We start from the raw sequence: 14397 nt of genomic DNA, 5'->3' as shown, positions 1-14397 counted from the left end.
TCTACATAATTATATCTTATTTCAGAATGCCAACATTTATTTTCTGTTAGGTTTAAATTAATATAACAAAGTAAGAAGTAACTACCAACAATTTGTTTTATCAAAAATTACTAAATTATTATGTATCAATGCAATGTTTAGAAACGTAGTAATCTTTTCTTTAATACCTACTATGGTTCTTAAGCGAAAACTAGTGGTGTGAATGAAGTGTTTATTTCAACAAAGACCACTAAGAAATTCGATATCCAGTCTATATGTTAGCTAAAGCACAATATTTTGCGAAATGTTACAAATCATCAAAGGACTTACACTTTCAATAAGTTGGTTGCAAGGTTTTATCGAAAAGCACGGAACTAGAGAATTGCAAATTACGATTTTCTGCGAAACGTTAACAAACGAGTTTAAAGAGAGTTTTATTACTTGCCCAAATGCAAATAAGCACAATGCTGAAACCGCACTCTATTAGCGTACAATGACGTGAGACCTCGCTGCAAAAGACGAAAATGATCTTTTACTGTTTTGAAAATCAATTACGATTCGAGATGCAGTATACAAATCGTTTGCCTGGGTTAATGTGTGTTACCACAATTAAAACAATTTTATGCGATGAATCAGCTAAAGAACATAAAATTGATAGTGATGAACCTTTAGATGTGTTTTAGTTTATTTATTTATACTACTAAGTGTAAGTTAAACCACTGCAATCAAAAAAATACAAGAACTAAGTCTATTATAAGGTTCCAAATTTAGTATTAGTCAGAAATATCTTTTTAATTTGTGAAATTCCACAATTTAGATAAGAAATTTTTTAAATTGCATCCTCTAAAATGTTGTGTTAATTATCCAGTTTGTGAGAATCATTTCAGTTAACGCGCGAAGTAATCAGAAAAGGTTGGGTCCAATAAATAAACCTATTCACCAATCTTCTACTTTTATCGCTTTTGGGAGAGAAGATAAATGAATTAGTAAGATACTAATAGCCAACACTAAATCAATTAACGCATGGTATCAATTAATAGCGTTTTGGTATATTTTCTATCGGAAAAATGGACTTTGGAAATTCGTGGTGCATCTAATTATAGAAGATGGACTCATACTTTTTGAAAGTAACTTTGTGATCAGACTAATAAATCTTGGATGCTGCGTAAAATCTTTTTCGCCAAAAATTTTAAAGAATGATGAATAAATAAAGAAGAAAAAAGAGTTAGATTTGTTGTTTAAATGATGTGACAAGTCACAACGTAAATTTAGATCATTCTGCAGAGCAATCTTGAAACTCGGCATCTACTCTACTGAATATCGTCAAATCATCAGTGTATATCATACTTTAGGAATTTAACTCTAGAAATAGGATATTATTTATGAATAATGTAAATAGAAGTAGACCCAGGTTAGATTTCTAACACACATTTTAGGTCATTACATATTGAATCCAAGGAAATACAATATTCTAGAGCACTTAGTTATAACAACCTCCAAGGTTCGAGATAAAGATGCTCTAATTTATACTAAAGTCTTGCAAACTTAAATTACAAACAAATTTATAATCACTCACCAAAAAAATTAGAACTTGTTCCTATTTGACAAAACATTCCCAACTATTTGCTTTGTCATTCAGAATTAGTTAGAATCAATAAGACAGTTCATAAATAATTTGGTAACAAAAGCTCCACCAAACACATCAAAAACACGTTTTTGCATCAAATGAAGTCTTTAGTCTTTAGGGTCTTAGACCCTTACTACAATCTCTTAAGTCTCTGGTGAGCAACTTTCATTTTTGACTTGACAAGTTTTCGTACTCTTCTAAATTCTTCGTAATCGTAGCCTTCAAAAAATGTTTATTATCATGTATGTGCCATGGAGCAACGATATGAGCCTAAATTGTATAGCAGTCTAGTATTATAGTACTAATTAAAGATACTGGCAGTTCTAAAACTAACGCCACCAATTCTGGAATATACAAAGTCACGACACTAGTAACACCTAGTAAAAGGCAACAAGAGGTAACAACATTCAACAAGCGTAAAGTTTACACGTGTCTAATATACACTTCACCTAAGTTTCTAGCTTTCCTTATTACAAGTAGAACATCAAGTTCAGAGGAATGTGTATATAACTTTTAGAGATTGATGACTATCAGTCTTGGTGCTGCCTTCAATATTAAGACGTGTTAGTGGATGTTGGAATGGTTAAACAGTTCCTACATAACCAAGAAAGTCACGAAACACAATCAACGATAAATACCTTAAAATAGGTAATGTAAAATATTAAATGGAGCTCTTCGCTTTTATTACAAGTAGAGCAACCAATTAAACCTTTATAGGGCAGAAATTGAAATTCAATATTGATGTCTCCCCAACTACCGAGAGATCAAAAAAGCCGGTCCGCTAAAAACTACTTTCCCAAGCGCTTGATACCAATACTTACTTTCCTCGTCACAGCTTCCTCCCATTTCTACTTGTTTTTAATTTTCAACGTTCTTATTGGTCGACGAGGTGATATCGATTTTTAGTTTCAATGGTTTCGATCAGCTGAGCTCAGAGTCGTGTTCTTGGTTTTGGCGTTTGGAGTTTTCAATATTTCATTATGAATTTATTGCGGTTTTATTTAATATTATCTGTCTTTATTAAGACAAAAATTCGATTGTGATTTTTCTCTAAGGTAAATAATTATTTTATTTTAAATCGGTTTGGTATAAATTTCGTTGATTTATTTTTAGGTTAAATCATACCGTTCACCTTAGAAGAAGACAAGTTTCAAAGTTTCTTTTCAAATCTTATCTTCGAAATAGAGTAAAAGATCAAAATGTGGTATGAAAATATTCAACAAGTCTTTGTGTAGAAGAATTTAGGGAGACATGCCTGGAAAATGTACTGAATTACCTTATGTCATGACATTAGGAAAGTTGTCAAAGTGCTTTGTTACAAGAATCCATTGAATAATTACATGATGATGAATTGAAAGAAGGGTTTTTTCAACATGACAATGCAACTGCATGAACAAACAAAAGATTCCTTCATGAATTTCATGATGATTGAGTAATCAGTAGAGGATGTTGGCCACCTCGCTCCCCCGATCTAACCCCACTAGATTTCTTTTTATTCGGTCATTTCAAAAATTCTGTCTACAAAAACCGTTTACAGACCATAGAAGAACTGGAAGATGCAATACGACACAATGTTCAACAAATAACTGCAGAGCAACTTGTACAGGTCTTCGATAATATGAAAAGAAGAATCACTTTATGTTTAGAAAAGAATGGTCAAGATTTTGAATTCGTTTTATAATAAATAAAACTTCTAAACCTTTATTTTTATAATAAAATAAAAGATCTTTTTTTGATTTATGAAATAAATTAATTACAAAAGAATAGTTTAAAGGGTTTTCTTTTTATTAATTAATCCTTTTTAATTATTTTCATCATAATTTAAATTTACATCCACCAATCTAACTCCAGAGAGAATTTATTTCGAATTTTCTTTAACGAGAGTAACATTTTTAATTTTGTGCGTGTCAGTTTTTAAGGTTATGTTTACTAAACTAAAAGTTTCCTTCCATTTCCCCACCACTATTAAATCAAGTGGAAGGAGGGTGTGACCGCTGTGTCGAGGGCAGTAAGTATTGGTATCAAGCGCTTGGGAAAGTAGTTTTTAGCGGACCGGCTTTCTTGATCGCATTGTATTTTAACAACTGCTTTAATATTATTGGTTTGATAAATTATCGCCTAGACAAAAAAACATTCTGCACAATAATCTCTACACATAAAAATAAGTCATTGAAGTGATACGGCACCGACACAAAAATTGTGTATATCTCGTCCCCATTTTATCTTGAACGGTCGCGATTGCAAAGTATATATTTCAGAACTAGATATTTTAATTCACAAACCATTCACTTTCTGATAATAAATTGAGTACATGACTTAGAGGCTAAAGGTTATAGGCAAAGAAAAAGAATATTTCAAAAGGTTGCGACGCAAAATCTTTTTGTTGTCTCTCTCGAAAACGTTTTCCTTAGTACAAATGACTTTGGCTTCTCTGAGTGTGTGGTATTCTTCGTTTCAGGTGTTCTCTAACTAAAATTTGTTTACTAATAGCTGCTTTAAATTCAATCGTCTTAAACAACGTTTCAATTCGATTTTTTAAAGTTTGAAGTATTCTGTTCCTATGAGTAATTAGATGATGACTTTGCCATTATTGTAGATTTGACATTACTTTTAAAAATCCTGATAGCACTAATTGACTAATAGAATAGTCTGCAATACACTCAATTTCCTCACAATGTTTATATGGCACTTATGCAGAACGTCCATGAGTCATAACTTTCTTCCCTGAACTCTATAAAAGCTTTAACTCAGTAATGAAGTAATTATGGAAAAAAAGTAAAATAAGTACATCTAAGAAGTGTTAGATATAAGATCTGCCATGCTTGCAGTATAACTGAAATGTTTCAGATCTTGGTAACTCATAATACAAATTCGGAAAATAATAACAGAACGATGGTTTAAATATTCCGGATTTATGAATTACTATTTCGTCATTACTGTTTACAATTTCAGAAGATCAAAACGAATGTTCTCCGTAAATATAATGTATTTCCTTCAATACCTACTTGCTATATAATGGGCTAACAAGGACGAAGTTTTATTAAGTTTACTTGCCCTATTTTTGGTTGTTTCATTCCAAGAATCTCGTTTCCGTTCGTAATAGTAACGGTCGTTACTCCGCCTACGGCAATTTAATTCGGTTTACATTAACATTTAGCCAATTATAAGCTATTACAACCTAACAAAAACTATAAAAATGCGAGGTATAACAAACAAATACAAAAAAAAATGGGACAAATACTAGAAACGATTTATATCTTAAACTTTAGGATAACCTATAAAAATGTGGACCTTTGATAAAAAACGTTTCTAAATAAAATGTTAAAAGAAATTCTTTACGAATAACTTAATCATTACATCCAGGTGGCAATTTTTTTTCTTTGAAGAAATCATACGAGACGTTTTTGAAATGAATTTATGCCGTCATGAATAAAAACGTTTTCGGGTATAGTGTAAGTAACGCAACACCGAAAGTAGGAATTATTGTACGGCCCATTGGGTTCGACGAGACCGTGTAATTGAATCAACAACGAAAAAAAAAGGGGGACAAAGGCGACGTTGACAGAATAATTTGTACATTCGGGGCGGGAGGCTTTGTTGCTGTTATTACATAAGACATTTTATTGATGGATACAATAAAATTGTGTACATATTCTATTTTTAGCAAAAGCATTTTTTTATTCCAACAAATTAAAAAAATACTTAGAGCCAAACTGTCTATGCTTTTAATACTTTTATCTCAAATAATCATTTTTTTTCAGTTTATTTTGTTCTTAAAAAAATTTAAACCTACTTTTTGTAAGCATCAATTTAAATTATAGAGAGTTTTTAAATAGTTTTATCAACAGTAGACCCCATTATTTCGTAATCCTATTAAATCACACACGCTCACACACATACAAGAGAACTTATTACGAACTCTTTCTCTGTTTTTCACGCTCGATTGCCGGCCTGGATGCGATCGTTTGACACCGAATACGTACATCGAACAGATCCTATTTTTTAATTTTTTTTTTTTTTTTCGTATTTACTGTGATGTTTACAAAACGAGCATAACGATAATAATTCGAACGTCCACGAAATTCGTGTTAACGCGCCTCCGCTCCGTTGACCCGTTCGTAATCGTTATGATTTATGCGATATTTCCATTATAAAATGTCCGAGAACATTTTGTAACGCTATAAAAAGAAATAATAAATTTAATTGTCCGGTCATTTAAATTAGGTGAAATGGTTTGTTTTTGGAGAATTTATCATTTTCTTTGAAGCCATTGATGTCAAAGCAATTAAAATTAGAGAAGTCATTCAAATTAAATTATATGAAAAGAAATTGTATATTAATAGTACGTGATTTATGTTCTGTTATAGTTATGATTTTTATGAAATATATATCTTATTAATTTAATTAGCAAAGAAAAATTTAGATAGAAGCAATAATTATTATTTCTATTATTATGAATAATTGCACATAGCAGCAATTAATAGCTGTAATTGTAATGAGTGTTCAGTAGCTATGAGATATGTCACAATAGCTCTAATAAATAGGTAATACTCCTAATTAACTAAAACATGAGTGGCTAGGGGAATGGTTATATGTAATTGTTACAAGTTTTAGTTTTTGGGAAGTGGATTGATGTGGACAGTGTGAAAAGAACTACATATTGCTAACAAAGAACTAGATACTCCTCGCAAAAGAGTAACTACTGCTGTCAGAAGACTAAATATTGCTTGCAGAAGAGTAGGTACTGTTTGCACAAGTCTACATTCTCCTGACAGAAGAAGAGATACTGCCTACAAGAGATTGGGTCGCAGAAGACTAGTTACACCTCACAAAGAACTATTAGCAAGACTAAATATTGCTACATATAACAAGCTCATTACCAAATGTTCTTTTAAAGCATAAATGTGGCAATTAAAATACAAGATTTATCGGTGTAATAATAATAATTACTGCAGATTTGACACCTCACTCAGTTTTTGAGTACAACTGAATATTGCGGTAACTCCATGTTGTAATCTCACACGTGAATTTTTTAAAGCAGAACCTGAGCCAGTATTATGCGGAATAGAGTGAACGTTTTCACCCAGAATGCTAAAGACTTCGAACGTAATGTAATGTTTATTTGTATTTCTTTTAATTATGTAAACTGAAACGGAAGACGGGTCCGGACGACCTACTAAGAACAGAATTAACAAATATATTTACCTTGAAACTAATTTTGGAAGCAATAAGGAAATTTTTGAAATTATATGTCAAATTGTTAATAATAAACTTAGAAACTGGAAGGAAAAAGTGCTTCAATATCAAACGCAACCCAACTCAACCTAAATAATTGAGTTATTAAACGCTTTGATGAATTCTTTACAAATATTTCTACAGAGCTAATATTCAATCAGTAGATCATTTCAAGTAATGGATCAAGCACAATCTGATTATCTCTATAAAATTTCGAAAAATCACACTTCTTTTTCTTTTTTCCCGCATCATCAACAAATATGTATATGGAATTAGTATTTATCTTCTCAAGAAAACTCATAAAATTTAGTCACTCAGCTTATTATAAAGCAATATGGAGTTGCTCTTTGGATATGTTCTTTAGAAACTGATTGAATGGGTTTATGATCGTTTTGAATATGATAAAACTGTTTAGCTGTAGTTTAGCGTTGTGCTAAATCTTATCAGATCTTATTTCCATGACCGCTCTGAAATAAAAGAATGCAGCAATCAAATGAACGGCGATGCAAAATCTATTAAAATTGGGGTGCCTCCGGGTAGCATTATCTCAGAATATCTTCGTTTACTATCAATTGTCTCCCTCCCCTCTTAGATCATGATATTATGTCGCTGGTTTACGATCAAGGCAAAGAATTTCCAGATAATAAACATTTTGGACTTTATAAATTTATATCTAATAGGTTTATTCCCAAATAAACTTGTTACATATCTCGAAAAGTCCCATAACATGATTTTCACAACTAACGAATTGATCGCGAAGTCTTGTGAATATTCTTGTGAACAATTTTCTTACATAGTACTTAGTTCTTATTTACTCAGCCATCAATTAAAAGCATACGACAAAGAGATAGCGAAAGAATTACGGTATGGTGTCACTCTTCCATTCTCAGCTAGTTTTCTGTCTGCAGAAAAAAGTTGTTTGGGCAATTGACAAGCTTCCTCAAAGATCAAGATATAAACGCATATTTGTCCAATATCTATAGATAAATATCTATTACATCTGACATTGCCCGTTATTGCAAAAACAATATTTTTCACAACAAATTAGAATCCTCTAAACTTATAGCTTTTGCAAATCTTGTTAGCCCTTATGTTTTCAATGTCATAAAAATACACATTATCGGCAATTAGCAAATAGTAATTAATTCATTAATTAGTTACTAATGTTTATATTGTTCCCAGTAAACCGAATTTGTCTGCTTTGTACCTGTTTCTGAAGGAGATTGCAACATGTCATAGGAAACGTCAAGCAGTGTTTTAACACAACATAACTCGAAAGATTAGTTTAAGTTAGAGCTAAAGTATTAACCAAGAACTTGAGGTATGTACGACCTATCAAGTGTAATAGCAAAATAGTTCCCATCATGCCCAACTAGATATTTACAAAAAGACGCCACTGATGTCTTGTTTAAACAATAGCAAAGAAGACTCACAAAATATATCACACGTTTGATAATCCATAGTAGCAAGGGCTTGTGTTACATTTGAATCAATATTCTTCCAACTAATTATAACATTCAAAATGTGTTACTTTGTCACCGAAGTCAGTTGGTGACCGAGAAATGCATGTTTCTACAACATTCCATTTACTAAGATCATACATAAACACCATATAACTCGGTTTAGTATTTGAATACGTAATCGTTCTGGAATATGTTATTATTATTATCAAGGCGTTGAATATATGCAATTGATATAGGTACAATCTAAAACTTAATAACTATATGTTATAAGAATGGAAAAGCAAAGAGAACGAGACCACAACAACCTCATTCGAAAAAGCGTTACTAATAAACTTATGTAACAATAAATAAAAATAAATAAATATAAAAATAATTAAATTTTTCACAAATATTATAAATAAACAAATTAAGTGAAAGGAAATTTAATTTTATCTACACATTTTAAATTAAACTAACTGATTTGTTTACTTTTTATAAAATATTAATAATATTTCATAAATTCGCGCTGTCAATACACTTTAAATTTTTATTGAATGCGATTGATTAAATTAGAATGGTATAAATTCGAGTTTAATAATTCATTTTGTTCGTTTCACGGATCCATGAATTTGTATTAAAATCGATAAGGTGTTCTACTTATTTAATTTCATCAAATATTTATAAAACCCAATTATCCAATTAAAATTTTTTTGCATTTGGTGTTTAGAATCGCGCCGGGGAAGGTCAACATCAATGTAATTCATCTTAATTAAAACAGATTATGATTGTCCAGTGCCGTTTCGTTTATGCGATACCGCATTTACCACGGAGTTGGCAAATAAAAAAAAGTGAAATTGTAAGTATAAATTAAACAGATAACGAAATCTAAACAATTTCATTCAACGAAAATAAACATTTTGAAATGACAATCAAAATTATTCAAAGAAATTATCATTGCAAAACGTAATCAAAGTCTGATGGTGCATAAACCGAAATTTTCTCATGAATATTAAATAACGACCGATTGTTTTTAGCGACGAATTTATTGTAATTATTCATCTCAAAGATTTCTTTTCAAGCATACCTGAAAACGAACTTGGACCTGCGCATCCTGCAAAGTTATATTTCAAGAAAATTTTCGAATAAAACACCCACTTCACACTACATATTAGTACGAAAAACACAAAAACACCAACAGTTATAAAAATAAATCAAAATAAACATTGAAAAGAAATCACATAATTAAAAAATTTATTTAAAATAATTTTATGGTTTTTATTTTTAAATTGTTCGCCAAAAATTTTTATAAATTTTTTTCTATTTTCGCGAAGCGCACGTGCAATAAACGATCTGTAACCGGCCTATAAAGCTTACTGTTAGAGCTGCAGAGGACGACTAAGCGATCGAACTGAACTGTGTTAGGTCTTAACGCTCAAAGTTAAGGCCTAACGTACAACGACACAGGAATCATCTACGAAACGTTTTTACTACATACTGCCATAAGAATTTTATTCTGTTTAAATCTTAATTATCACCATCAAGTCAATTACATTTTTTTTATTATCTCCTTTAACTTTGTAGTTTTGCTAAAAAATTAATCGATGTCTAAAACTAAACTGCTTATTACTTAAGTATGTAATCGGGAATTATTATCAACCCTCGTGATTATTTTACAACCAACAAGAATTAATAGGATTAAAATGCATAAATAAAACCGGTTAAAGGAAGGTTTTCAACAAAATCCTATAATTATCGTTAGAAATTGACTCTTATTTCTCATCTATTCGCTTCTATAATCATATTCACGAGCACGACGTAAACATTTACGTATCAATAATACCACTGTATACACTTAGTTTAGAAGTGATAATTTAAATAATATCTGCAATCATAAATTAAATCACCTACAAAAATGTGTACCTTTTTTTCGATAATCAATTCATATGGAGATTACAAACATGTATTAAAATTTAAAAAATTAACACGTGAATGGTCTGCAAAAAAAATTAAATTTGTCCCCATTTTCTTTCATTTATAGGTTTTAGTTACAACAATGTTTTCGATTCGCTTTCGTGTTAAACATAGACTTTAAACCGCAATTTCTGCATGGTTGTTTCTCGATATTTCACGCTTAAAAATTTTTACCATGACACAAAAATGTTACATTCAACATCAAAGAACATAAAAATCTATGAATTTTTAAGCAAGGCGTTAGGTAACTTTTAAATTTTTATGATTACCTAGAAATAAGCTTGGTGTTTTAATCCCATCAAATAACAACTTTCAAATTATAATCCAAAGAGAAATGTAGTTTTGTACAATTATTATTAAATTTATTTATAAATTAATTTTGAAAACAATTTAATTTTGAAATTGTGACCAACATTTACTCATTTCTTAATTAAGTGATTTTATCAAGTAACATATAAGTTATCATTTTTCATTTTGAAGAGAACATTTTAAGCTTTCATTTAAGATATAACTCCTATGAACAAATATGGAGTGGCAGCCTGGTATAGAAACTTCAGTTATCAGTAAACTTTAACGAATTCAACGAGTAGCTGGATTACTCCAGCAATGGATGTTCTGTTTGGCCTATCTCCTTTGCATTTGCATATAGAGAAAGTGGCCAGAACTACCATTTACAGATTAAAGCAATATGTCCAAAATTGCTCCGACATGCCCTACCAATGGACTGCGAAAAACACTATAAGCACTGATACTGTGCTATCAATGTCGTCAGATTTGACGAGATTACTACCAATGATTAATGCTCGATACCAGATTGTACTACCTGAACGGCAGTCCTGGATCGAAAACGAAAATTCTCTGGTTCAGGCAGATATTTGCATGTTCACAGATTCATAAAAACGCCGAAAGGGGTCGGGGCAGGAGTATACTGCCAGATACTTCGGATTAAGCCAGCCTACAGCCTGGGTACGTATTGTACTGTATTCCACGCGGAAGTATTTGCTATTGACGTAGGTGCTAAAATCCTTCTTGAGAGAGGGGTGAAGAACATTTTGAACAACTACGATTTTCTCAGACAAGCCACTCTCCAGGTGCTGCAGGCCGTGAAAACGGTGTCTGGTTAATGACTATCAAAGAACTTTAAACACACTGAGTTGTGATAACAGAGTTTCTCTGATCTGGGTGCCAGATCACTTTGAGGTTGCTGACAATAAAGCGGCAGATGAGCTAGCGCGAGAGGGCAGCGCTAAAGCGTTATGGGGCCAGAGGCAGCAGTTGGTACATCATTTGTGATGGCCAAATATAGAATTGGACTGTGGGCTGAAGAGAGATTTCGCCTAGTGTGGACCAGTTCTCTTGGAATGACACACGCTAAGTTGTTTATTAATATCACCACGTCAAACCCAGGAATATTTTAGGACTTGCTCGTAGCAGCATTAAAGTTCTAATGGGTGTCTTTACTGGGCACTACCAATTAAAGACTAGAAGACATATAATTTATGTAATGTAAGCTATAATTCATTCCTTAACACGCACAAATAATGCGGTGATAAGTTGATCCAAATTTGAATTACTCTTGTTGTAGGTTTCACTTTTCGTAGAGCATGATGTAGACTTAATGAGGCATGATAAAGACTTGGCGCAAACATGGAATAATCTTATTGCACTTCTGATAAAAAGGACAACAGAAACATTGTGCAGATTTAAAATTCTATTAAATTCTGTTTTAACCGAGACTTCAGTTTAGGTAGATGTCAATGAAACACAAGTTTCAATGCAATTTCTGTTACGATCAAGTTTTCGTATGATATTACATAATTTAATCATAAAATTTGAGTCAACCTCAGTGAAAATGCGCTGTTTTGAATTCTTCAATGAACTCAACTCTATTATGAAAATGATGCATTCATTTTGAAATCGTAAATGAGTACTTAACACTCTACAAGATAAATTCTAAATTTTAAAATGTTCTTGTCCGAAATCAATTTTCAATCATTCAAGCATATACTTAGAACTTTGTAAAATTCAAGTATACAAGTTATGCCATCCTGATTACCTGTTGCTACGATTTCGACAATTACATATTAAGTTTTTGAACGAACTCAAATTCATTTTAAAACCCAACGTTATTTGAATGAATCCAGAACTCGGAGCAGTATCTAATCAATTAGACCCATCCCTTACTAGAAGAGATGTAACAGATTGATATGTATCAGTTATTATTGCGTGTTATTTAGTCGTAGTGTTTACATAGACTATTAGGGTTCTAGACTAATTCGGATGATTTCTTGTTCGTGCACAAAATCATATTTACATTTAAAATTATTGTTGGAAATAATTGTTTGTTTAGTCGTAACTCATTGCTATATAAACCAAGATATCTGCTTGATAATTCTATTGTTCTTTGAACCATCTAACCCACTGATTAAACTACTTCTCATTTGATTAGCCACCGAAGATTCATAATCAATCGCCGTGTTTTCTCTTCATAATTAATAATTCAAATTTTTCAAAAAACTATTCATTAGAAATTAAAATCGTTAACTTTTATGATTGATGTTGATTTTCGTTTAAACTTTTTTAAGTTATATGCGAAGTACGAATATGGTTCAAAAGCACGAGCATCTAAATTATAACGTAATGGTTCAATGTAATTCAAAAGCGGTCACGAAATCGCTGCACGTTAGAAAACTGCTTTTATTTCAAAATACTTATTATGACGGGTTTTGTTAAACATGATTATGACGAGAAATTTTTTTAACTAATAACTATATTTTATCCGCTCCACAATATACACTATTTAAATAAAAACAGTTACTTTGTTTGAAACACACTATAAATCAAAGGTTTCACTAATTATTTGGTGTGAAGCGTAGTACGATTACTAATCAAAGATAAAACTCCACTTTCTCGGTATATAATCATAGGAGATGCTGTTTGCGGCTAAGGTGCTATATTTTAGCAGAGCACTCATTATGTCTTGAAGATATCAAGTATTAGATACACAATTTAATTCAAAACCGGGTATATAACACATATCCAAAGATATTTGGAGTGTAGCTTTAGGTAACAGCATTAAAACGACCCAAGAATTACAGACATCTGAATATTCTGGCATTTTTCAATGTTACATTATTGTGATAGTCTGCTGAATATACAACACTTTACATAATTATAATTAGAATACATTTATTCCAGTGAAAACAACGGTGGTGATACAATAAATATTAGTGATATTTAAGGTGGATTTAGGAAAATGGATTTACAACTTTGATGTCAAAACCTCTGCAAAAAGTAATATTGCTGTTACTAGATATTAGGCTTATCTTTTAATACTAAGTAAAAATTACTGACACTATTTTACTGGTTAGAAAATGGCAGTGAACTATATGGAATAATACTATGCAAAATCTAAGGAAGGTATATTTTTGAAAAAATGAAATAGTAAACTGATAACATAGACCACCCAAATTACATTTGAAGAACCAAAACTTTTAATTTTAGCTTGTCTTTTTTATCAGGTTAAAAGTGGCAGAAATCAACATCTATAGAATAGGAAACTTGTTGCTTCAAAAGATCAGTCATATGTTCATATATATTCCAGTTCTCAAACTTGCAAGACATTTTCAACATCATAATATTTATAATTAACAGTTTAACAATTCAGTTTGTAAGATATGAATTTAATAATTACATTTATTCTGGTTTATACTTCTTCGTTTCAGACTGTATGGACTTTATTTAATGTTGTAATAAATACATTTAAGATAAGACCCAACCTAATTGTATGGGATTGTATTAGCAACAATAAACTGGAAGATGCAAAACTTTGTATCAATGTAATTTCAACAATAAACTTTATTGGTATTTGAAAGCAATGGATTATCTGAACTACAGTTATGCTTTATATTATTATTTTCCATTTTCCAATATAACAATACATTTTTTTATTAAATCAGGAATTATTTGCATTTCAACCCATGTTTTAAGAATATCTTAATCTTGTGTTAATCACAGCTTTCAATTTTTGTATCAAGCAACATATATCTGTTTTCATAAAATCATTCAGAATAAAGTAGCAAAATGGTTTACTTCTTGTTAAAATTTCTTCTTTTACATTGCTTATGATGATCAGTCATTTTG

General features: G+C 31.0%; 1 protein-coding gene and 1 long non-coding RNA gene across 3 annotated transcripts in view; one reads left to right on the top strand and one right to left on the bottom strand.

The window, feature by feature from the left end:
• LOC111424501 (thrombospondin type-1 domain-containing protein 4) overlaps positions 1–9754 on the bottom strand; it is a 99058-nt gene extending 89304 nt beyond the window's left edge. Inside the window, exon 1 of one of the 2 annotated variants that reach the window (XM_023058053.2) lies at positions 9368–9754. In XM_023058053.2, the coding sequence (XP_022913821.2) occupies positions 9368–9393 (26 nt within the window). In that variant the 5' untranslated portion in view covers positions 9394–9754. The remainder of the gene's footprint in view (positions 1–9367) is intronic. The other variant, XM_023058054.2, reaches the window with a different exon arrangement.
• LOC139430826 (uncharacterized) lies at positions 2343–3372 on the top strand. The gene is made up of 2 exons (XR_011641198.1): positions 2343–2661; positions 2720–3372. It is a non-coding gene; the product is annotated as an uncharacterized lncRNA (long non-coding RNA).
• Positions 9755–14397: the final 4643 nt, after the last annotated feature.

The sequence above is a fragment of the Onthophagus taurus genome, chromosome 7 (genome assembly GCF_036711975.1).
Source record: "Onthophagus taurus isolate NC chromosome 7, IU_Otau_3.0, whole genome shotgun sequence".
In the NCBI taxonomy this organism is placed as follows: Eukaryota; Metazoa; Arthropoda; class Insecta; order Coleoptera; family Scarabaeidae; genus Onthophagus; species Onthophagus taurus.
The sequence above is the reverse complement of the archived record's forward strand: the minus strand, read 5'-3'. Positions and strand labels throughout refer to the sequence as shown.